This window comes from Centropristis striata, chromosome 11 (genome assembly GCF_030273125.1).
Source record: "Centropristis striata isolate RG_2023a ecotype Rhode Island chromosome 11, C.striata_1.0, whole genome shotgun sequence".
In the NCBI taxonomy this organism is placed as follows: domain Eukaryota; kingdom Metazoa; phylum Chordata; class Actinopteri; order Perciformes; family Serranidae; genus Centropristis; species Centropristis striata.
Window position 1 is genome coordinate 35,890,343 of NC_081527.1, and position 27,197 is coordinate 35,917,539.

General features: G+C 36.3%; 1 protein-coding gene across 1 annotated transcript in view; it reads left to right on the plus strand.

Annotated features, from left to right (window-relative positions):
• Positions 1-27,197, plus strand: part of pde1cb (phosphodiesterase 1C, calmodulin-dependent b) — a 141,335-nt gene that overhangs the window by 81,620 nt on the left and 32,518 nt on the right. The window contains exons 4-8 of the mRNA XM_059344284.1: positions 18,178-18,291; positions 21,921-22,103; positions 25,836-25,902; positions 26,079-26,195; positions 26,728-26,868. Coding sequence (XP_059200267.1) covers positions 18,178-18,291; positions 21,921-22,103; positions 25,836-25,902; positions 26,079-26,195; positions 26,728-26,868 — 622 coding nt within the window. The remainder of the gene's footprint in view (positions 1-18,177; positions 18,292-21,920; positions 22,104-25,835; positions 25,903-26,078; positions 26,196-26,727; positions 26,869-27,197) is intronic.

Sequence of the window (27,197 nt, forward strand, 5' to 3'; positions counted from 1 at the left end):
TAGCAGATGATTATTGATCTAGCGCTCTGTAATAGTCTTCTTTGTATTTTGTTAAATGGGTCATATTGTATGTTACATGCAGGCCTATAGTAGTATAAGTGCACAACTGCATCACATAAGCTCAGCTCTCAGAAATCACCCACTTCATAATGCTGCCTAAAGCCATCTTTAACATTCTGAGCTCCAAATGGCAGCAAGAAGTAAATGGTTGAAATGTGTTTGAACTTCAAATCCAGAAATATTACAGCACAATGTGATCAAACTGCACATAGTCTGCTTTTATTTACTAGCCTGCCTGTCAGAGTTGAAAGACTTCTATCCAGTGGTCGTACCAGACACCTGAAGTTCATTTGATTGAAGAGGGAGAATTCAAAGCATCTGAACTGACCTTCTTTTGCCCTTCAAAATCCACTATAGATAAGACTGTTACTTTTTTTTTTTTTTTTTACACAAAAGTCGTGCCTGGAGCAGCTTTGAACTGAAGTTCAAATGCTACACAGCTGCATTAAAGGCTTGAAAAAACCCACCCTTTGTAGCCTTACATGGGGGACGGAGCCTGGTGGTATGCAAGGTTGAGGTCAAATGGTTACTTGTGTAATACTGGTATGTTGTCTCTGTTTTATGTAAATGCTGCATCATTTGGTGTTGAAGCAATATCTCACCACATTATTAGTGTTGGAATAATACGTCTTGCAGGTTTGAATGCCATATGGATGTTGTTTTGAATAATTAACATATTTGTTCCAGTTCCAGAGCTTGTTACGTCAAACACTGGGTAAAAATACCAATATTTTAGTTCGGTTTAATAATCCTAAAATAAACTAGAATGGCATTTTCGAGAACACTGCCAAGGCCAATCGTGCATTAACTTGCTCCTTGGATGGTCCATTTCCTGAGTTGGGAAGCCATTCCTCCAACTTTGTTTGTGAGCTTTAAGTGGTAATGTAAAAACAACATGAACACAATATGAGTCATAGTTTAATGCTCAGAGTATTTAAACAACATGTTGATAGTTGTTTCCGGTGTCCTCATGAAAGGTTCGTTTGATATTCTGAAAAAGTAATGCACTGGATTTCCAAGGTATATGCTTAGGGCTGGGCGATATGAACCAAAAGTCATATCCCGATATGTTTAGGCTGAATATCGATATATATCCCAATATTTTTATCGCAAAGTAAGAGCAAATGTTCAGTCAAAGTTAAAGCCAAATATGACATGTCACAAGTAGTTTTATTGAAACCGTTTATTTAAGTGAACATAAATACTGTATAACAACAGGAGTACCTTTTGTTTTAAAATCAAAGCTCCATAAAGTGCACATTTAAATAAAAAAAATATCTTAACTATAAATTGCCTATGAAATTAAATAGGCAAATCTTTTTCTGAAAGAAATATATTTATATGAGAAAAGAATAACAAACACTAAATATGACAAACCGCAGCATTTATATATATATATAAAAATGAACGATATCAATATATCAGATATGGTGTAATTCCATATCACATTTGGAAATATATATTACTATATTTTTTAAATTGATATATCGCCCAGCCCTAGGTATGCCACAAAATGTTGTTAAGTGTGGAAACAACGCAATGTTAAAAGCCACACAGGTCAGCTGCCAAAGCCCCACTCTCTCAATGATGAGGCTGGTGCCATTTAGTGCTTAACCTCAAGGAAGTGGTTTTGTTGCCCTAAACTAACCATTTCACAGCTTTAACAATGTGTTTAGAACAGCGACTGTGAAGTTTAAAACAGCAATCGTGATGTAGGGTCCAACAGAAGTAATCACGTGCCGTATTTCATAGGATATCATACCAATCACACTGCAAAAGACTTGGTGGGAATCACACAAACTCCTTCATGAGAATACTTTTGGCGATGAAATAAAACTTATTTTCCAGTTATTCTGATACCACTTGAATGTAGCACAAATGCCCTATTTCACAAAGTTTGCAAATGTACAGTATCAGCCCTGTGATTCGGCTCCACTCCAAATGATTCTTCCTCGGCCCATGCTACACCTTTCCACCAAGTTTCACAAAAGGATTAGTTAGTTTCTCTGTAATGTTGACAGACAGACAAATAAACAGGGAACCTTACCTCATTGGTGGAGGTAAAAATAAACACCAACAAGATTCAAAGCAACCCATTGTTTCGTCTGTGCTTTATTGACCCAGACAGGGTCAGAGTTTTGAGTGAATCTTGTATTACATCATTGCTAATTTTGTTCATTTTTTGCCATTACATATAAAAAAAAAAGTCATGCATTGAATCTCAAAATATCTCTAGGGTTTCAGTTTTGCGTCACGCATCAAAGGTGGAAACTGAACAAAGAATGGACAGTAATATATTAAAGGGTCTTACTGAATGTAGTCTCTCTGTTTGTGTCTCTTTTTTTGCATTGAACCACTGAATTCCTTTCACCTTTTTGTTGTATGAACAAAGTGTATTTGATCCAAAGGATTTGACTCTGTCTCGCTCTTCTTACTTTGTGCTCATATCGTTATTGAAGATTTTTTTAGTTTCATCTTATGGATTTGATTGGCAGACTTTGACACGAGTGGGCTGCATTCAGCCAACCACTGATCTTTTTTAAGGTTTCTTCTGTCCCCCGCCATTCTTGTCACATCTGTCATTTGCAACCTCCCACGGGAAAGGCTTTGTTTAGAACAGATATCCGAACTTTTTGAAGGAGTTACCAATATTGTTCATAAGTGCAGCTCGCTTGCACTGTAACAGAATTTGTAATTTTAATTAGAGCCATCAACAGCAGCAGCAACATTCAGCCAGAGCCTGCTGTCGCTGTTCCCACTTAAAAATGAATGGCCACCAACGCTGAGTGTGGGTGTCACATTAACATTTGTATTTACATACTATTTAGGAATTTAGCTCACGTTCCACAGCAACACTGAATAACGGAGGAGGGAGGACATTATAAAAGGACACACAGGCTTATACTGTCTGTGCTAGAGATAATTCCCCATCTGAATTAATAATAATTGGCAATGTACAACAATGCATTTCATTTTTAAGGTTTTCTCCTTTCCAAATTTGAATTATCTATCATCAAAAGCCTTTTTAAGCTTGCTTTTTGTGAAACCAGACAGCTTTCCCCCAAATTAAATAGCGCCTTATCTTCAAAATATGCTGATTTGTTTTATTCATTCCAGTACAAAATGAAAATCAACTTGCTTGCGAGGCAGCAAAGTTTTATTGTTTATTTATTTAAGTATTTATTTATACTGGTTTTCATTTTGTCCAAATAAATGTAATGTTCTATGGTAATTTGATAATATGTCATTTAAATTATACAACAACATATGGTGCATTTTGATTGAAAAAAATACATTTCAGAAAAACAACTGCATCTTGATTTTCTGTCAGTTAATAAATAGAACTTTTTTCATTATGTCTACTGCTATAGGGCAAATAGTATAAAAAACTGTTATACAAGAAAATGTAAAATTCCTTCCTTTGTGTCATGTGGTTTCAGTTGAATTGCTTTATTTAAAAAAATGTATTCCATCATAATAATTCACAGATGCTACATTTATATTTTAGTTTATATCATTCATGGTATGGTATGGTATGGTATATGGCAGCTATTCTCAACCTTTTTGAGTCGAGACCCCCAATTTAACATGCATGTTGTCCGCGACCCCCACTCACTGAACACAATCTCACAGTTCAGATCATACAAACTCAGTTGATACGACAAATTTTGGACAAATAATGAAGCAGACAACAACTAAAACATCTCTCTGTCTGTGCATTTATATATATATATATTTAATATTTTATTGTTACTTTTAATCTAAATCCTTTGCTATCAGTTTAAAGGTTCATTCTGACCTCCTGAGTGTGTAACACTCAGCTTCAAGCCAGAGACTCCTTAGAAAGTAATAACTTGATACTTTGGGATTTGTCAGAAAAGACACAAAATGACCCAAAAAAGAAACAAAATGACCAATAAAAGTAAACAAAATGACCCAAAAAAGAAACAAAATGACCAAAATAAGACACAAAATTACCAAAAGAGACACAAAATTAACAAAAAAGAATCAAATTGACCAAAAAAAGGAAACAAAATGACCCTAAAAAGAAACAAAATGACCAAAAAAAGACACAAAATTACAAAAAAAAGACACAAAATGACAAAAAAAAGGAAACAAAATGACCAAAAAGACACAAATTGACCACAAAATGATCAAAAAAGACACAAAATGACCAGAAAAGACACAAAATGACAAAAAAAAGACACAAAATTACCAAAAAAACACACTAAATCGGCAAAAAAAAAGGACATTAAATGACGAAAAAGACTAAAACATATTAACACATGAACACTTTAACACAGTGGAGACAGAGCTGACTTCCAAAATGATTTGGCGACCCCCAGAAATCATCTCGCGACCCCAAGGTTGAGAATAGCTGGTATATGGTATAGAGGAAACAACACAACCTAATGTTCACCACCATCGAATAGAAAACAAGTCTAACCCTGAGCTGTTTCCTGTTGACCAGAGGCCAACACCAGATTAAAGCATGCCTCGGATTCTTACTTCATCCCATCTGCCTTGCCAGGACCTAAGCGTCCCAGGACTCTCTTTTGTTATTGACGCACCTCTTCTCCGCTGTGGTCAGAAATCACGGTCGAGGCTGCAGAATACGTGGTAGCACGGCTTAACTGAGTCATCGTGTTTTTACAGGCCTTGTTCCGCTTATCAGCCTGAAAACCTGTGTGTGTTCCCTGAAAGCATGCTAATCTCCCCGGGTGATTACATTGACCCCGGGCCATTGATTACACACCGTCTCAGCTAGAATGTCATTGGAACACAGGCGGTGCACAATTTTTGCATCCTGGCAGCGCTCTCTGCTCAACCAGCACCATTTATCCTCTCCACTGCTTTCTGCTGGGTGGAAAATAGGTCCTGACTGTTGCGGCAGCTTCTCAAAGCAGAAATGGACCTGTTTTATTATGAGTTAAGTCAGAATGGGATACGTTTCAGTTTTTCTAATGTTTTTCGCTGTGGGTATGCAGGGAGTGTTTTTTTTTTTTTGCTTGAGTAACAAAGCAATTGGTTGGGGAAGGAGAAAGCTGTTGCTATGTTACCCTCTGCTGTTTAATTTAGCTTTTTTGTTCATAATCACGTCTGGCTGTCACAACAGCTGTTGAGAGGTTGAGCATTGTGGCGCCACGCTGCGTAGAGCAGGGAGGCTCTGGTTTGACACCGCTCCTTTCTGGGGTTTTCACCCCCATTCGTCTCTCTGAGTGGGTCAGTTTAGGCCAAGAACTGGAGGCAATAAGAATAAAGGAGGACGATGCTGAATACCAACTCTAATCTCCTCTCTGCGCTCTCCGTTCACCCTCTCTGAGGAGAAACAAATAAATCTCTCATCTTCAGATATGGAGGCAGACAGCTGGAGGCACTTGTCTGCCTCGCTCTGTCACTGGCCCACTTAACCTCCCTGCCACTGAAATTTGTCAATATAGTGGGGGAAAAACATCTACGAGATAATATTTGGTATTTATTGAGTTCTATTATTTACTTTTGGATATAGTAAGGGGTGCTGCGTGATTGTAGATTGGTTAGGGGTGTGCAGTGTTTCCCACAGACCAGATAGCAATTTGTGGTGCTCCACTGACACCAGTAAAGTCCTAAATTCTTTAAATATATCACTTTATTGACATTTCAAACATTTTCAGGCGAGAAAGTAGCCACTTAGATCCCCAGTGTGTCGTTAATTTGTCTAAATACCAGCTGTTTACACTTTTAACGATATAATTATCGATAACGATAGAATTTGTGCTTTTACTTTGAAAACAGGAAGCGAACCTACCCTCGATGTAGCTAGCTTGAAGCAGCCGTATTGACTGCTCTCGTCCCGTTAACGGCATTTGCGGCAACCATTCAATATGCCTTAACGTCACCGGAGAGTCTTGCCAGCTCTGAGATCGGCCCGGTTCATTGTAAAACATTTATTTATTGATGTGAATGCGGTGTCTTCTGTGTGTAGGCTAACGTTACGGACGTTACAGTTTTTTTAATGTCCTAGTGAGGGGAAAAAAATAACAATCATTTTGTGGCGGTCGGTCTCCATTATGTGGGGGTGCGCCACAGAATGGTCTTTGTGTGGGAAACACTGGTGTGCCATATCGTATCGTTCACGATAATATCGGTATATTTTTTTTATGGTTAAAAAAAATGCATATCACGATATTGGCAACATTCCTACTTCTTGATGTAGTGGCGTAAGGCCAACAATTAAAGTTGTTGTAATCACAAAAAGCTACTTACTCTCTGTCTCTAAACACATGCTTTATTCTTCTTTACAAAATGTCATTAAAATATGCCCCTGAAACCCTAAAATGGTTATTTTTTATCATTTGTTCATGCTCAAGAGTCAAAAGTAAACGTTTTTGTATTTGGCAACTGTTGAGAGTTGCACTTCACACTACATTTTAGATTTTTATTTATTTATACAGACTAAAAAAAAAACATATTTTCTATATATTTTTGAGTATTTCGTAATATCGTGAAGAATAATCGTTATCACAAAAATAGCCTGAAATATTGTGATATTCTTTTAGGGCCATATCGCCCACCCCTAAGATTGGTTACATATACTATCATAAAAAAAAAAAAAAAAATTGCGATTGAAAGTCTATCTGCAATTCTGTTTAAAAGCAGAGTTGAATATGTCCTGAACTCTGATAGTTGACTTGGAGAAGAACATGTTCTCACAATGACAAAATGGGTTGATGTCAATGACTCTCAAAACGGCATAAGTTGTCACATTGTGACAGTTTTAAACATGTGAGCGTCATTGTCAGGCAACAAAATAACTTGGTTAGGTTTATGAGCAACTACTCAGTTGAGTTCAGGAAAAGATGTTGTGGCATCATTAAGCTGCATAACGTAACAGTATCACTTAACCTTGTAACAAACTGTTAAGTTTAAATAACTCAAAGTTGATACATGAGGTTAACAGGAAACGAAAAACAAGTCTTCTTGGTGAAAATCCTGCAGTGTTTGACCCATCCACCACTGCTCCCTCCCACCCTAAGCACCCAGTAGCCAATACTGGTCACCACCTAACTACAGACTTAATATGGGTCTTAATAAACTGCTTAAAAAGACACTTATACAGCTGTTTTTTGGGTGCGGACCGAGAAGCAAACAGATGTACACTACTGGTCAAAAGTTTTAGAACACACCAACTTTTCCTGAATTTCATTGAAAATGATGCAGTTTAATGTCTCAGTGTACTCTGAAATTAATGCACATTTGCAACATTTAAAATTCTTTATCGAGCATGATAGTGTTTTGAAAATAAAAAAAAGATTCAAAATCACATTTTATGTTGGACTAAAGGACTAAAAAAAGACACAAAATGACATAAAAAGACACAAAATGACAAAAAAAAGACACCAAAAGACACAAAATGACTAAAAAAAGACACAAAATGACCAAAAAAAGACACAAAATGACTTACAAAGACATGAAAAGAATTAAAAAATGGACAAAATAGCCCAAGACTCCATAGAGTTAAGTTGTTAACCCATTTCTTGTTTCCTGAAAAAGGCCTACTTGTATAATTCTGAAATGTACATTATTTTTCAGTTTTGGTTAAGCTTACCTTTTTTTATTTACCTCTGGCAGTTCACCACTTACCTTTGTACCCTTTCAAGCTGTTCATTTGACTTGAACTGCTTGAATTTCAATAAAAAACTGGAAAATTGGGGTGTTCTAAAACTTTTGACCGGTAGTGTATATTCCGTTGTATGTACTGTGTATATTTTGCTAAGAGCAAAATATTACTTCTCCAATCATAATCCAGCTTGTATTTTGGTTCATGCCACCCAACACTTCCATCTCTGATCTCTGCAGTTAAAACCCTTTGAGAAAATTGTCCTATTTGACTTCCTAGCCAGTACAGACTCACTGTAAAACCACTTACACTTCACATATAAAGCTGAAGGTCTGTGGTTTTTCACATCAGGACAACACACATGCCAGGATTTGTTGGGTGGATTCCAACACCGTGATTGACCTGCAGGGGTCAAGCTCCACCAGCCGACCCTGACACGCTGCAGCTGTCAGTGAAATATTGAGCTGTCAAACAGGAGACATCACATAATAAAGTCTGAGAAGCAAACAAAAAAGATCCTGAACTCCATATATGGGGTTGGTCAGAGCTGCAGGCTATTTCTTCCTGTGACTCCAAAAAAAAGCTACCTTTCATGCATAAGTTTGCAGATGACTGAAACAAGACAGTTTGAGCTGCTTGTACTCTGGTGGAGCCACAAAAACTTCAAATAGGACTTAACCATCTGTACAGAACATATGACACTTCCAACCTTGAGTGTCTTATTCATACAAATAATGAGCTAAAAAATGTTCACATGGTGCATCAAACATTTGTTATATTTTAATCTTTCATAGAAAACAGCAGCTTTTGTATCTTAATCTTTCAGAGAAAACGGACACTGTGAGCAGCTTGAATTCATGTTCAAATAAATTACAACATTGACCTCAAAATGTCAATAAACTACTTTTCTGCTCTCTTTCTGCATGCACCATATGTTACATATTTTTGCTTTTGTTAAGCTCAGCTTGTAACGTCTGTGCTGTATAAATATTGGAAGTCACACACAGGAGCAGCTCAGTCCAGTGCCTTCACCATATTTATCACTACTGTCAACTGCATCTCATGTATATGTATTAGCAATATTCTCAGGAAAACACTTTGGGGAAAATGTATTTCAAGGCAATACTCTTTATATACACTTAATAACTTCTGTTTATCTTTTCACACACACCAGTGCCGGTATTTACATTTATATTTCTACCTGCACTGGGCCGCTTTACATTATCACTGCTTCATGAGCACTTGTTTATTTATGGTTTCTTATATTTTAAAGCATCTAGATCCGAAACAGGTATATGATTGATCGACTGACAAAAAAATAATTGTTAACTATTTTGCAAACTCTTACAGTTCATTCTTGTCGGGGTTTGGGGCCTTTCTCTGTTTTATGTCATTGAGAATTAAATATTTTTGTGTGTGGTCAATACAAGAAAGTAGAAAACACCAAATTCCTCATGACAGGCTGGGGGAGTTTCTGATTGCCCTTTAACACTGTAATTTCCCAGCTTGGGATAAATAAAGTCTATCTATCTATCTATCTATCTATCTATCTATCTATCTATCTATCTATCTATCTATCTGTCTATCTATCTATCTATCTATCTATCTATCTATCTATCTATCTATCTATCTATCTATCTTAACAATTTTTGGACGTTGTATAGACTAAGCGATTCCAATCGACAAATTAATCATTGAAAGTATGAAAATGACTAATCATTTGCAGCCCTAAATGCTTTTTATACTTTAGAGTCAGTCCGTGTACTAGTCTGTTTTTTTTCTATTGCTTTTAATATTGTTACTGTAATTAATCACTTTTACCCAAGTGATTCAAATTGTAGGACTAGCAGAACTCTTAATTTTCAAGAAAGTAGATTCGCTTTAACTTTCTGCAGATTGCAGCCAACCGAACACCCCTTTCTCACCCATGTGAGCATCTCCAAGCATCTCGTGTACTAGAGCTTGCTCTGTTCTGGGCAACTGTAGAAACATGGCAGTGCAACATGGCAGACTCTCATATTTAAACACGTATTTACCTCTGTAAATATGAGAGGCAAATTCTAAGCTGACAAAAACACCACAAGTCCCAGTCTTGATGATTATACACTAATGATTAGAAATATTATGTTCCCTTTCTGTCAGTAGATCCCACTAAATACCACACAATGGTCCTTGAAAATGAGAGTGAGAAGTTGATAAGGAAATAAATTGAGAAAATTAGTTAACCGGCTCACCACATAACAAATTACATGGTTGTTGCTCCTCCACCCTACCAGCTTTTTCTTCGGCTTAAACTGAATTTCCCACTTGGCTCCGTGCCCGGGAGTTACTTTGGGGCCTGACCCGGGCTATTAACCCAGCGTGTTGCCTCCCTTGGTAATGACAGCAGGTGAAATGAGCCAATTTTATTTTGGTTGGCAGACACATTGATTTATCTTACGTTTTAGCACTTGGCTCGTCATCACAAGTCTTTCTTTTTAGTTTTAAAAAAGAAGCCCGATTGGCCCAATACCATCCATCCATTATGTGTAACTGCTTATCCGGCCATTCAGGGCCCCGGGGGGCTGGAGCCAATCCCAGCTGAAATTGGGCAAGAGGCGGGATACACCCTTGACTGGTCACCAGTTCACAACAGGGCTGAGACTTGGAGACAGACAACCATTTATACCAAGTGAGGCTCGCTTCTCACTTGATTTATTACTTCAGCAAACATTCCTAACAAGTTTATAGTCTCAATCATTAGTTTCTTCTTCAATGCAGCCGTGTGTTCATTTTTGTAATTGAGTGTGTTTGAAAGAGCACACTATATACTATCCACCGGGCTCCTACTCCTCCCGGAGATCTGGTCGCACATACACTGTAAAAAATGTTTGTAGAAATTACAGTAAAACACTGTCAAATTGCATCAGAAATAAGGTGTAACATTTAAAATTGTATATTAGTGTAGTAGGCACTTAATTACAGTAAGTCAAGGAATAGTACACAACTTAAATTTTAAAAATATTTTTAAAAATATATGTAAAATTAATGGAGAAATACCATAATGTCACAAATTACACAATTACCCCGAAAATAACCCCCACTGGATTATTCAGTCTAAATAACAGTTTTTCCCCCCTGATATTTATATTTAAATTTACAGTAGGAAACCCACTCACTGTATTTTTGACGGTGAAGTTCTGGCAACCACAGCTGCCGGTATTTTTCCGTAAATTAAACAGATTTTTTTTTTACAGTGTACACTAAAAAGGTATCAAATTGACTGTCTCGGCGAAGTGTGCTATGACTTTTCTAAAGGTTTCGGCAAACGGTTTTCAGATTATTCTGCAAAAACACGCCAAAAAATCCCCCCAATGTATCCTTATGGAGAGGGTAGAGTTGATGACATCATAGATAGAGTGCACAGGGAGAGAAAAATTTGTCAAAAAATAAATCTGGAAACTGCGTTCGAGGCCACAGATGCCACTCTACAGAAATAATTTATACTAAAGGTTTCAGAGTTATAGTTTGGGCCACCAACACGCACCCACAGCATAGACCGCCATGTAAAAAAGGCGGGAAAATTTCTTGAGGAAAAGCAGAGCTACCAGTTTCTTCTGATCGCTCTTAAAAAAACATTTCTTCATTTTTCTTCTCAAAAAACATATATAGACGTTCAGGAAGAACTCAGGATGCTCAAAGTGAAGTCGGTTCAATGATAGGAGCTACAGTTTGGCCAAAAATGCTTTCTGTTCCAGGGGCAATTTCAGCTGTTTTTTGCTCTCTCTCAGTGGCGTCAAATGTCACAGGAGGAGCAGCTGTGATTGATTGCCCTGCTCTGATTGGTGGCACACAGACAGATAGATAGAGGGAGACACAGACGGACGGACGGACAGACAAACAGACATTTTGAAAGCTTGATCTGTCACATACCTCAGCAATGGTAGAGATAATAACTGTAAACTACACGGCAGTGTCAATAATGTATGAGTGAGAGTCACGGGCCAGAGTCAATCACACTCAAAATTTCTTTAGAAATGTTCTAGTTTATGGTCCCATTTAGAGTAAAATAGACAAAAAACAGGGTATGCTTTACCACCACAACCTGTCAATAAGGATAGAGGTGAAGCAATGCGGATCCATGTGGACATTTATTTAGTTGTGAACTTAACTTTGTTATTAGTGACTTTGCATGGCACGGCCAGGTTGCTGGTGTATCGGCTTAGCACTCTCTCTCTCTCTCGTGCGTTGTGTCATTTACGGTTGAAACGAGGACATTTGATCGGCATCCAGCCATTTATTCTGATACAGGAACAGTATAGTTAGGTGCATCCCTCTCACACACAAATAACCCTCATGAAGCCACAAGGTCCGAATGCAGCTATTGCTAATTACAATCGTGTGAACACAAAATACAAAAATCATACCTGATACAGGAACAGTATAGTTAGGTGCATCCCTCTCACACACAAATAACCCTCTGAAAAATATAAAATTAAAAGACACTGTCAACTTTCTACTAAAATAAAGTGAAATTAAATTAATTAATATTTAAAAAAAAGATGGAGCTCATAGCCCGTAACCTTACCATGAAGCCACAAGGTCCGAATGCAGCTGCCCCCGGGGTGCACGACACTAAACCCCAGGGGTGCTGCGTTCAATTCCCATGGTTATTCAGAGATGACAAGTGGAATCACATTACTAATGAACTGATTAACTATGTTACACTGGTAATGAAAATGGTGCTACACTGTAAAAAATGTCTGTAGATTTTACGGTGAAAAACTGCTAAACCATGACAGTAAAAGACCGTAAAATGATAAATGGGTTAATTCAGTTTCAGTAACAATTAAACACTGTAAATGTATATATCAGCCAGAACAGTATTTTTACAAGTTTTAAATAAAAAAAACATTACTCTATTACTGTAAAATACATTGGCACCGTGTTTGTAACAAAAAGCACCACTGTAATTTTTGCATTTATTTTTTGTAAAAATACTTTTTCTCACTGTTAAATGTACTAAACACCATATCTCTAACAGAAATGTACTGTAATATTTAATGGTAAAATCTTTTACATGCATTTATAAAGTATTTTCTTGTCAATTATATGTCAAATCTTTTGATGGAAAAACCTTTTATTTATACGGTAAAAAATGGAATAAATGCAATCTTAAACGTGAATATCTTTTTACCGTAATATTAGAAAAAAGTTGCACTGTATTTATTACGGTAGCGCTCTGGCAACCACAGCTGCCAGTTTTTTGCCGTAAAAACAACGTGTTTTTTTTTTTACAGTGTACACAAACCAACCAACCTACATCCATTTCTTTTTTTACAATCTATGAATTAACCTGCATGTCTTTGGGCTGTGAGTGGAAACTGTAGACCCCAGAGAAAACCTATACTATTGCAGGGTGCAAGTGCAAACTGTGCCCAAACTGGCCAACAGCCAGCGATCACTCTTGCTTTGAGCACCATCGTGAAGCCTGTATAACGTTTATTTTTTAATGGTTGGGTCGATTTTTCATCTGTCCTGCATCCACAAAGGGATGTAAGGGAGAAAAAATCTTTCTTGAAATTGTTTCTCTTTTTTGTAACGTTCTCCTGGACGCTCCACAGCGGTAAATTGTCTTTTGACTGAACAACAAAAATTGATTAGCCATTCAGCTTAGCGTATTGTTAGGCAAACAAAGCAGTGAGCCTTTGACAAAGCCTTTTTACAGAAGCACTCAGCAGAGACACTTACTTTTAGTACATGTGCTAATTTTCAATATGGGCTTTCCAAGTAAGCACAGTGTGTCTGCACCACTGCAATTCAGGATGTAAAATCAAAGCAAATGACCAACTGAAACAAAATTCAGCATTTATGGTGAATTATAGTCTGACAAGCAGCTTTGTTGAAGGAGGTAGGCTATTTTTTTCTAGTCCTGTGTATTAGCAGGGAAGCTCACTGGCACACAGCTGTTCTTAATAACCATCATTAGTGCCAACCAAATGACATGAGCTGTGATTCCAGAGTTGCAGCTTACCCTCCATCCATTTACTTCCTTATGATTCTTAAAATAGCTGTCAGTAGCTAAGAGAGAGATTTCAGCATGTGAATGAGCTGTTGTCATAGTTAAAAGTTATTTGGATAATAACCATTTAGCACAGGGTGTCAAACTGATCTATAACAGGACCAGTGTGGCTGCAGGTTTCTTTCATTCCAACCAAGCTGCATACTGCTCACTGACTCAACTCGCTCAAATCACCTGAACGCTCTTTTGTTTGTTGTTTCAGGTGTGCTATTGGTTGGTTGGAAATTGTAACCTGCAGCCATTTGAACCTTGCATGGCGCAGTTTGACACTAGTATAATGTAATTCAGGAGACCAGACTTCTGTCGCTCCTCTTGGCTCTGTTTTCAGGCTACTCCCTACCCCAGATCTAAGTGTTTTAAATCCAGCATTGCAGCATGTCTTGGTGTGTCACCACCACCTGCTTATCACTGGAATAGCGTGACACTATTGGTAGGACTGTAAGACATGAACGTCTTTGGACAATCACAGGTTCTATTGGCTGGTGAAAGATTCGAAGGTGGACAGTCCAGCGAAAAAAAAACAACAACAAGGGTAACAACTGTTTACTCTACAAAACCATCCCAAAAAAAGATTTATTAAAAAGAGAGTCTAAAAGCCTTACAATAAATATGCATCGATATTGGCAAAGCATTTCAGAGATGGAGAGAAAATCATGCTAACAGGTTAGCTTTCTGCTAATCTAAGCCTAAGGCTCACAGCTGTGGCTAATTCAAGTTCATGCTTGTGTAACACACTAGAGCCTTGAACACAGTCTGTCATTTCAAAGGGCTTTATAAGCCACAATTTGCAAATAAAACAGGACGGTTATTCTCATAGAACTGCCGTCACATAATGGCATTGGGATTACAACCAAGATAAGGGTAATTGAAATGAATGACTGGTCCTATGAAGTGCATGCATTTGGCCAAAAACATCTTACCCGACTTCTAAAAAAAAAGAGCTATTATGATAAAGGAACTGTCTTTGACACATTTTGGTGAATAACATTAGTCAGACTGCAAGACGATTTTTCCCCTGCAAGTGAACTTAACCTTTGTTTGTTGACAAGAGACTCCACGAGGCCAGTTTAAAGAAGTGAATTAATCATGCAATCAATTTTTTTTGCCTTTTTCTTTTGGGCAACACTAGCGACATGGCTCTAAGGATGTCAGTGTCAGCCTGTCTGTTCATTGGTTGGTTCACCACTTTGGTCCAGACTGAAATATCTCAACAAATATCAGGTGGTGTGCCGTAGAAGTTTGTACAGATATTCAATGTTCCCAGACAATATGCTCTCATCACTTTGGTGATCCTTTTCAGGTTGGTATTTTGTATTCAGAGTGAAATGTCGGGACAGCTATGGGGTTAGATTGCCATGAAATTGTGGGAGATATTTCTGCATGAATATGTAAATCATGACTCTATGGCTCTTGTGCAGAGGTGGAATAGTGGAAATACCCTGATTATTTTCAACATTGCAGACAGTGTGTCAGAGGTTTGCATTGAAGCTTTGCAGATAGATAGACATGGCTTAGATTGCATTCTATCCCTCTATTTTTTAGGGTTTCTTTCAACATTCAAAAGAAAGTCTGTTGAATGTTGAAAAAAATCATCGTGTTAATGTGTAAAGGGTGTTGCACTGCTGTACACACAATACATTCAGGTCCCAATTCCAACTTTGGCCATAAAAAATAAATAAATGAAACCCAATTACATCCATTACTAAATCGTTTTTTTTTTCCAACCTTCTTCAAAGAAACATTTTTGAGCCTTTCCTCTGTAAAAATTGCAACAGCTGCCAGAGAATGTAATCAATGACAGCATCAGAAACCTCCTACCCTCTCCACCTTTCTGCTTAATAATTCAACAACAAGCGTAGCCTCTGTGGGCCTTCACTGTGAAAGGGAGCGGGTGACCTCCAGCACAGCAGCAGGTGGTATACTGCAAGAGGTTGCAGTGTGAAAAAATTGATGTTAAGTTGCTTTGCTCTTTGGTGTCTATTTATAGTGGGCTTTTTCCGTTGCTTGAGAATATTTGGAAAACAACTGTACACATCGATCTTTAACCACGAGCGAATTAGTGTTAAAACATACAGCACAGGTGCGATCGTGTTTGATCGATGTCATATCACACATTTGAAATGTATTGCTCAAATATGAAATTGCTGTTGTTGTTTTTTCAGCTTAACCTGCAGCACATAATACATGTTTTATGTAGGAAAGTTCCTCATTCTATTTTGAGTAACATCAGTTATATGTAGGTATAAAACTTTAAAAACCCAATCATTATATAATTGGAAATATTTTGAAGACCACCCCTTTTCTTCACTTTCTTGTTCATTTTATTGCCTGGTACAACTAAAGGTACATTTGTTTGGAGAAATATAATGATAACAACAGAAATAGCTGATAAGAGCTGATACCTACCCATTTTCCATGGTTTTCTTGAAAATGATTTTGGTTATTATCAAGAAAACCATGAAAAATATCTAGATATCAGCTCTTAAATTAAACTCTTATTAGCTATTTTTTTGTTATCATTATATTTCTCCAAACAAATGTACCTTTAGTTGTACCAGGCAATACAATTAACAAGAAAGTGAATAAAAAGGGGTGGTCTAATAATATTTTCAATTATATAATGATTGGGTTTTTAAACTTTTATACCTAAATATAACTGATGTTACTCAAAGTATAATGAGGAACTTTCCTACGTAAAACATGTATTATGTGCTGTCGGTAGCTAATAAGAGTTTAATTTAAGAGCTGATATCTTGATATTTTTCATGGTTTTCTTGATAATAACCAAAATCATTTTCAAGAAAACCATGGAAAATGGGTAGGTATCAGCTCTTATCAGCTATTTCTGTTGTTATCATTATATTTGTCCAAACAAATGTACCTGTAGTTGTACCAGGCATTGAAATGAACAATAAACTTAAGAAAACAAGGGTGGTCTAATATTTTTTTCCATGACTGTATGTAGGTATAAAACTTAAAAAAAAAAAACAACCATTACATATATGTGCTGATTATTGGTAAAAGGATTTCAGAAACTGCTAATATAATAGTTTTATAAAGCACTTTACTGTCTTTTTGAGTTACTGTTGGAGTGCCCAAGATTACAAAAATACAATCTAAACCAGTCAAGTGCAAAGCAAGTGACACTGACCCAGGTGTCGATCGTATCAGGAGCACCTAGAATGGCAATATCAAAGCTATTTTCATTTTAAATAGCCGACACGTCCAATGAGTGCAAGCACAGATGTTTCAAGCAGCAGCAGCAGCCTCGTAATAGCAGGAAAAGCATAGGTGGATCTAATGATGTTAACGATGGCTTCATTCCAATTAAGTGTCCCGGTCGTGAACCATCATGCGGACGGACACATGCAGCCAATATTAATGTTATTAATTACATCGGTGTTTGACAAGCCAGACTGTCTCTTATGAGAAAGTGTTATACTTGTGTCAATCAAGACATTTGAGATGGAAAAGCTATTTTCAAAGAAGACCAAACTTCCCATCGAAACGACTGGAATAAGTATATATATATTTAACCTCTTGTGACCCTGCGTCCTCATATGTGGACATTTAATTTTAGGTTTTCTAGACCTTATATTTCATTCTGCTTAACTATAACTATGCACTCTAGAATAAGAACAATACATCAATCCGTGTAAAAATCAGATGGCAGCATCTTGGTAAAGTCAATTAACAGCTTTTACCCAGACAAAAGTGGACCAGGTACCAAAGCTGATCAGATTTTATGGCTAAAACTTGTGTATTTGTGCTTAATAATGTTTGTAGTTTGATGTTCTGTGCAAGTTTGACTATTTTTAGCATTAGCAACAAGTTCCAACTCAACAGACTTTTACTATCATTCTTCAAATGAGAGGGTGTAATTGTAAGGAAATAAAAAGTTTTATTCACTGGTGAATTAATTGCGTTATACAGTAAAATGAACCCATTATTTTTTTTCAAAAACAAATTCCTGTTCAAAGACAATGCTTAGTTTTTGTATTTATCAGGTGCTACAAATCCAAAATATCTAGGAGAAACTAACAACACATACCAAACAAAAGCTTGGCTCTCAGGAGGTTAAAGAAAAGAAGTGAAATATGTCCCACTCTAACCAGACTTTTCAGTCCAAAGTGATTCTATTTGTTGTTTTTTTTATTTAAGGGGAAATAAATTGAATCTGTTGAAAATAGAAAACATTTTTAGTTTTTGTTTCTCTGGCGGAGAAGCATGTACATTAAATTTAGCTTATTGGATAAATAGTTTTGTGTTTGTTTATTGTTGTCCCACTTTGTGATTTCAAGGTTTATTTCATTGAAGAAAAACAAAACTGTTGCAGAGTGCACCAGGCAGGAACCCATACCAGATTAATCCAATATCAGTTGAAAATGAATTTATCACGTCAAGATGGCAGGGGAGTAATCCCATTTGTTAAATGACTGTTGAATCTCTGTTTTAGATTACGATGTCTGGTGAAGCAACTGGAGAGAGGAGAGGCTTCCCTCACTGACCTCAAGAAAAACCTGGAGTATGCAGCATCGGTGCTGGAATCCGTTTACATCGAGGAGACGAGGTAAGGAAACAATGGCAGAAGTAATGACATGGTTCATTTACAAAGAACAACAGCGCAGCACTGACAAAGGCCAGACTACGGAAAATGGATGGCTATCATTAGCATGGCAATTGACCTGTGCTAGCTGTAATATCTACTTTCATTTTAACCCCTTCCTCTCTCTGCCTGGCTACATGAAATGTGTGCAAATGCCATCCTAACTGCAACATGCATTAAAAGTGAATTTACTGTAGTCTTGTTCTTACTTACCACGACACTTCTGAAGAAAACAGTACCTTTTATTCCACCATATTTACTTTTTCATATTCAAGTATGGCAAGATTGAATTATCCAAAAGCATACAGTACAGGCCGAAAGTTTGGACACACCTTCTCATTCAATGTGTTTCCTTTATTTTCATGACTATTTACATTGTAGATTCATCAAAACTATTAATGAACACATGTGGAATTATGTACTTAACAAAAAAGTGTGAAATAACTTAAAACATGTCTTATATTCTAGTAAGCAAAGGGTGGTTACTTTGAGGAATCTAAAATGTTTTCAGTTATTTCACACTTTTTTTGTTAAGTACATAATTCCATATGTGTTCATTCATAGTTTTGATGCCTTCAGTGAGAATCTACAATGTAAATAGTCATGAAAATAAAGAAAAACGCATTGAATGAGGAGGTGTGTCCAAACTTTTGGCCTGTACTGTATGTGGTTAAAATCAACTCCACCTAAACCAACTACAACACTTAGGTACTGCTTACATGTTAATCCAACAATAATATTGATTATATAATAATATAGCTGACTCACTTTTGTGCTCTTACTTCAAGAACTTTCATTTTGTATTGATTATAGCGCCCCCCTGTGAACAAAAGCAAATGTTTTAATGAGCGCCACTGCCTCGTGTTGTATCTTGTTCTGGCTAGAACATACATTTGTTTTGAAAGCAAGTGAAAGAAAGACACAATTAATTTTTTAGCTGTTTTAGCTGTTTTTAAGCAAAGCTGTTTTCCAGGATTGTATTGCGATGATGTAATGCATCTGATTGTGGATGTAAAGAATTAATAACTCTAATATGACGAAGGTGAAACAATGTAAACTTTAGCCACCAACATAAATTCACACACGAAAACCACAAGACGCATTGTATTTCATAATCAAGATATAAATATTACATACCTGTGTAGGAGAAAGAGGGTCAATTCAGAATCGTCAAAACAAAATACAACTTAAAAAATGTAATTAGCTAAAGAAAAATACCCTCCTGCTCCATTTTAATTGGCTAATATACCTGAAAATGTAAACAGATGCTCTTGCCTGAAAATGCTCTTCTGGTCTTTGTGCTGTAAATGGTTTTTGTTTGACTTCGCAAAGAATCCGACCCAGAGACAGGAATTAAGAATAACTATAAAGAAATAGCCAATGGTCTCGCTGATGGTCTTATTTGCTTATGTAGGTCATATCTTATATAGAGATACAATTTCTTATTTTTGAAGTGTTGAGTATCAGGGGAGAGGCCTAGATAAGTATTTTATACTTCAGCCTACTCCATTTTTTTTTCCGAACCAAAATGATATAAGGAAATGCATATTGAATATTAAGTTAACTGGTTCTTATTTCTATCTTATTACTTAGACGGGGCAGATGCATGTACAGTACAGGCCAAAAGTTTGGACACACCTTCTCATTCAATGTTTTTCCTTTATTTTCATGACTATTTACATTGTAAATTCATCAAAACTATTAATGAACACATGTGGAATTATGTACTAACTGAAAACATGTTTTATATTCTAATAAGCAAAGGGTGGTTACTTTGAGGAATCTAAAATACAAGACATGTTTTCAGTTATTTCACACTTTTTTTGCTAAGTACATAATTCCATATGTGTTTATTCATAGTTTTGATGCCTTCAGTGAGAATCTACAATGTAAATAGTCATGAAAATAAAGAAAACGCATTGAATGAGAAGGTGTGTGTCCAAACTTTTGGCCTGTACTGTATATGTATAGGGCTTTATATACTGTATGTGTGTTAATGTTTATATGTTTATGTACATCTGTTTAATGGTGCGATATATGTGAGTATGTGTATGAATATGTATATGCATCTAGCCTAAGCTGTTGTAGTTTATGTTGTTTTGTTTTTTTTTCGGTTCGAAAAGAAGAATTAATAAAAAAAGTAAAAAAAAAATATATAGCGAGCCAAGTATTAAACAGAATCTGTTACATAACCAAGAACTTGTAAAAACACTTTTGACACATCTGGATAAAAGACTTCTCAATGATTCTTCCATCACTAAATATATAATGTTGTAATTGTGTGTAGATGGTATGTAAAGTCAATAACTTCTCATCCCGGAAACAAAAGGACAAAACAGATTGAGCGCATTCTGATCTGATCTAAGTTCATGGAGAGATTGTTGTCTTGGTAAAAAAAAATCATTAAAGCATGTTAAGGTGAGGGAACGTTCGAGGTCAATGTATGTCAAAAGCGTAGTAAAGGTCCAGAATCGGAGATATGACCAGGCTTATGGAATTATGTAAGCCTCTCGTCATCTAGATCCCTCCAGATTAGGGCCAGCGATGGCACGACCACTCCAGGATGGAGGATGATGAACTATCCAGTGCAGAATCCATGTAGCGGCGTGATTATCAGAGCGACGTGAATGCTTTCTCTTTGCCATAAGAACATGTATTCAGTTCAGAGGGTGGAGACCAGCAGGCTTTGCTCTTGATCCCCTGTACATGTCAACACAACAGGGTAGCCGTGGAGAATTATGTCACACAATTGGATTTGAACACTCCCCATCATGGTGTTTCAAGAGGCCTGGGATGTTTGGATGTTACATAAGAAGCGATATTATTTGATTGACAGCTCTGGGATTTTGAGTTTGATCCGCTGTGAGAGTAGAGCGATAAATGCTAAATATTTGAGTAAGCCTTTAGTCTCTCTGCATCAAGGTTATAATAGTTTTGGATTTTTCATTAATTTTAGTTTTAATTTTGTTGTGAATTTTTGTTTTCAAATTCAGTTAGTTTTAGTTAGTTTTAAGAGTGAGTTTTCTAGTTTTAGTTTAGTTTTTATTTTTTGAAAATGCTTAGTTTTAGTTTAGTTTTTATTAGTTTTAGTTTTAGTTTTAGTTTTTTGTAATGGGCTATGTGTTGGGTGCCAGATTCAAAGTGGTCATAATAAATTTTGCCTTTATTTGCTTTGGTTTATCATCTCAGCCCCAATAAGGTTTTTAACTGTTTTGAATTTTGGTTCCAGTGTAAACATCCCAGTCTCAGTAAACATATTCACCATGTGTTGCATGTTCAAATAGAAACACTGAATTATGAATGAAAAAAGTTGACAAAAACGAAAACTAAGGACATTTCCACTATAATTTTAGTTAGTTTTAGTTAGTTTTGTAACCACAAAATACAGTTACAGTTAGTTATCGTTTTTTTAAAAACTCTAGTTTTTATTTTTATTTCAGTTAACGAAAATGTTTTTTCAATTCTAGTTTTCGTTATTTCGTTAGTTTTCGTTAACTATAATAACCTTGCTCTGCATCTGTCTGTTTGTCTTAATTTGTTTCTCTCCCGTACCTTCCTTTCTGTCTCTTACCTTTCCTCTTCTGTTCTTCCAGGCGTCTGGTGGACACAGAAGATGAGCTCAGTGACATCCAGTCAGAGTCGGTGCCCTCGGAGGTGCGGGATTGGCTGGCCTCCACCTTCACCCGGCAGATGGGCCTGATGCTGCGGCGCAACGAAGAGAAACCTCGCTTCCGCAGCATCGTCCACGCCGTCCAGGCTGGCATATTTGTTGAGAGGTAAACGTGTGTGTGTGATGCAGCTGTGGTACAGTTGGTAGAGCAGCCACCAACTGATCAGAAGGCCGGTGGTTCGATTCGCTATATACACTACCGGTCAAAAGTTTTAGAACACCCCAATTTTTCCAGTTTTTTATTGAAATTCAAGCAATTCAAGTCAAATGAACAGCTTGAAAGGGTACAAAGGTAAGTGGTGAACTGCCAGAGGTAAATAAAAAAAGGTAAGCTTAACCAAAACTGAAAAATAATGTACATTTCAGAATTATACAAGTAGGCCTTTTTCAGGGAACAAGAAATGGGTTAACAACTTAACTCTATGGAGTCTTGGGCTATTTTGTCCATTTTTGAATTATTTCCATGTCTTTGTAAGTCATTTGGTGTCTTTTTGTGTCTTTTTTGGTCATTTTGTGTCCATTTTGTGTCCTTTCCCCATTTTGTGTCTTTTGGTGTATTTTTTTTGTCATTTTGTGTCTTTTTTTAGTCCTTTAGTCCAACATAAAATGTGATTTTGAATCTTTTTTTTTACTTTCAAAACACTATCATGCTCAATAGATAATTTTAAATGTTGCAAATGTGCATTCATTTCAGAGTACACTGAGACATTAAACTGCATCATTTTCAATTAAATTCTGGAAAAATTGGTGTGTTCTAAAACTTTTGACCAGTAGTGTAAGTGCAGTCCATTCACCATTCACAAACACACAGCCACATTTACATATCGGCAAGTTGTCACCAATGTTAAATAATTCATATGGATTGTCACCTTTAACTGAAGTCGCAAATCTATCATTGTAGTCCAGACCGAATTAAAGGATTTCCATCTGCAGCTTTAGTTTGGTCTAAATAATGAATGTAACCACATTGTTCATACAGGTTTCCGTGCATTTTCTGCACATAGACATTTTTTGTGTTTTAGAGTTGTTGTTGTTAAACTTTCAGACAGAAATTGTATTAAATTATTTTAGTTTGACAGGAAGATTTATGTAGTGACTTAAAATGTGCTTTTTGTAGGCAATCCATTACGGTGAACACAACGTCTGAGACCAAAAATTTAATTCTATTTTACCATATAGCGTAGAGCTGCAACACTTAGCTGATTAATTGATTTTTCAGATGAAATAAAATAAATCAACTGTTTCGTCTCAGTTCTCTTAAGAGAGAATTTCCTACTTTGTTGGGTCTCATTCTAAAGTGAATATTTTTAGTTTTTGACTGTTTGTTGAACAAAACAAAACAATTTAATGACATCCTATTTTCTAGGATATTGAGATGGAAATTTTCATTGTTTTCTACGGTAGTTCTGAGAGCTCAACGCACTGCAAAGCAAGAAAACACATGCAAATAGACACAACACAAGCTAATGAAGAAACATCATCACCAATCACACAAGTCATTTACAGCCTGAAAAGATGCCTTGATGCCACACAAAAACATCAACTTGACGACACATGGGAAGCCTTTGGAATCACTCAAATTTCCGTGAAACTGACACGGATTTTGCTACAATGCAAGTTAATGACAGTCATATCCCGTGGCTATTCCAACATACAAAGTGATTATGTACATTCACTGAGTGAATATTTAGAAAACAAAACATATATTTCTCGCTAGAAATGTGATCAAAATCCATTTTTATGCAGAAACTAAGTCAAAATATTGATTTTTTTCACTAAAAATGAGAGAACTGTCCGCCATGTTTTTTGTTCTGAACGCCGGGACCTTGAAAGTCACGTGACTTGGAACAAACCAATAGGAACAAATATCCATGGAATAGCCACGGGATATGACTGTCATTAACTTGCATTGTAGCGAAATCCGTGTCAGTTTCACGGAAATTTGAGTGATTCCGTGGCTATTCCACGGATTTGGAGTTAAGAGAATCCATGGCTATTTCACGGATTCCTGTGAGACCATGTTAGTTTGAAAACTGGTCTGGTCCTTTAACATTTCAATCTGTGAGGAAAAATGTGTGCATCCTCTGCACAGTGACTCACTCACCTGAGTCGACCGTACATCATCTCAGCCTTGGCAGGCCCGGCTAAACACAATCATTCAGAGAGTTGCAAACGGCTCCTTCTCCAAGGCTGCTGTGCTTTATCACACACTAACATGCAACATGCATTTGTTCAAATCAGTAAGCCTCAAACATGTAAGCTATAATCTTTCTTAATCTGTTTTTACACAGGGCCGTCTGTTTTCAGACATTTACAATGAAGAAAGATTGGGAATGGGAGGATGGAAATGAAAAGGTGGAACTATGATGAAGCATTAGGTGTCCACCATTTTTAAATGTGAAAAAATGTCCTCTCCTGACAAAATTGCCAGTCAGATATTTAGTTACATTCATGGAAGCTATTGTAAAACATCTCCTTTCAAAATAAAAGCAGATTCCATTGTATTCCACTTTGATTTTGAGATGCTGAGCAATTAACAACAACTTTTATTTTCAAACGACTCAGAGTTACACAGCTTGTTTTGCATTTTGTGACTAAATTAATCTATATTCTCATATTTGACAAAGCCATAAACCTTTTGCAGAATCAAACTATTAAGTTATAGCCATTTATGTTGATGAATACAATGTACACAAACATTTCCAAACCCTTCCAAAGACTAATATCAAGGAGAGTGAACAAGCCTGTTTTGCATTTTGTGATTAAATTAATTCATATTCTCAATTCAATTCTATATTGACAAAGCCACAAACTTTGCATAAAAATAAAAAAACCTTCCTACTGTATGTGTGACAAAATGATACATAAACATGTTAAATATATTAAATATATGAGTGTGGAAAGTAACTATTTGAAACAAATTACTATTATTATAGTATTAGGTAATTTCATTTTAAATCAAATTTGGATGAATGAGTCATTTTTGACCCATGTTGTGCATTAGGAGGGTTGTCCATATGTTGTGCATCAAAGGGTTAATAAAATTTGAAGTAAGAAAAATCCCAAGTCCTAGTCATAAATACTGGTCAGTATTGGCCTATTTCAGTCGTTGTATTTATATTCCACTATGTTAGATTTTTTTTTTTATATATATATATATTTTTATTGATTCACAGTTGCAGTAAACAGTACAATGGAAGAGACATATTTTCATTTTCTTATATAACCCAATACCCATTCCACTCCCCCCAGAGACCCTTACATCATTGTATTAGTAGGTTAATACACCAGATCAGTTAAAACAACAGTGTGTAGAAAAAAATATTAATAATAAAAATATATATATATATATACACACACCCATACATAAAATATATATAAAATAAAATAATTTAAAAAAATTAAAAAAAATTAAAAAAATAAAAATATAAAACATACATATATATACACATACACACATACATATACAAAAAAAAATATATATAAGAAAATACATATCGACATATACACCCTTACACACAAATATACACACACCTATCCATATAAAACATAGTGTAACATAGGTTGTTTGTTTGCTGCCTGCGCGAATTTAATGCAACAAATTTAAATTCTATTTTTTTCATGTTCGATAAAGCCTTAAACGTTTTGCAGGTGCTGTAACCTTTTTCAAACTTCACCATCTAAACACACGGTTTCCTACTGAGGTGTGTTGATTCCAGGGTTTATAGTGAGTGTTGGTGGGGAACCTTCCAGGCTGTGGTTTGGGGCCAGTGTGGTGACCTCTGGTGTTTAAACTCAGCGGTGTGCTTCATTTGATGTTTTTATCTCCTCCGAACAGGATGTACCGCCGTACCTCCAATATGGTGGGACTCAGCTACCCCCCGTCTGTCATATCTGTGCTTAAGGTATTAACATGTGCACACACATCCAAGCACAAGCACACAGATAAGAAATAACTTCCAAAATCAAGAATACATATGAGAGTTATTTACTGCAACCGTCTTGACAGTTTGTTGAGAAGATGAATACACTGTTGGAGGAGAAACATGTCATTATTTTTGTTGTTTTTTTCCCCAAACAGCATGTTGACAAGTGGTCGTTTGACGTGTTCGCTCTAAATGAGGCCAGCGGGGATCACGCACTTAAATTCATATTCTACGAGTTGCTCACAAGATACGACCTCATTAGCCGTTTCAAGGTAAAGCCACAAAGATATAACATCACTGCTACACCTTTGTGTCAATAAAACAAGGAGAAAAATAGAAATATTCAGTGCAGATCACAAGAACCTTCACAGTTCCCCTTCACTGTGACTGATTTGATGGAACACTCTCTTCTCTGTCTTTTTAAGTGTTCGCTTGTGTTGTCGTATTTCAACAATGACCTTATTATGAAGGAGGTTGGACGTACTTCATCTAATCTTGATACTGGTGGAGCTAATTTTGCACAGCGTCTCATAGCTGAGGACACTCCACTTTAAGTGACAGCATCTTAGAGTAAATGACACGGGCAATGAAGCCGACATGAATATGTAATCGTAGTCTGCAGTAGCCTAAATGATTCACGATCCATGATTTTATGACATCAATTTCAGCTGCTGAGGGGACTGTGCGTGCATTGAAATTGTATGCGCTCATCATTTAAATCACCAGATAGATTTAACTTTATGACTCTCTGCAGGGTTTTTTTTTTTAGCTCTCAGTCATTTGTGTTGTTTTGTCTGCTGTCAGATCCCGATCTCTGCGGTGGTGTCATTCGTGGAGGCCCTCGAAGTGGGATACAGCAAACATAAAAACCCCTACCACAACCTAATGCACGCTGCTGATGTCACACAGACCGTACACTACCTGCTGCTCAAGACTGGCATGGTGGTGAGTACCATCTGACTGCACGCCTACATGTTAAAGGGACAGTTCATGTTCAAATAAAAAAAAAAAAACACATTTTAAATGTGTTTTAGCGTGATCTGCCGAATGTTGGAGAGTCATCTGCCTTCTCTTTAATATAGTTTTATATATATTATATACAATTTTATTATATTTATGTTGTAAAAGTTCAATTTATTATATGATATCTGTCATTTTTATCCCTTACATTGATTTTATTTTTCCTTGTTTCTGTATTTTTATCATTTTTTTCTAGTGACAGTCTTTAATTTTAATTTTATTATCCAAAAAACACATTTTAAATGTGTTTTAGT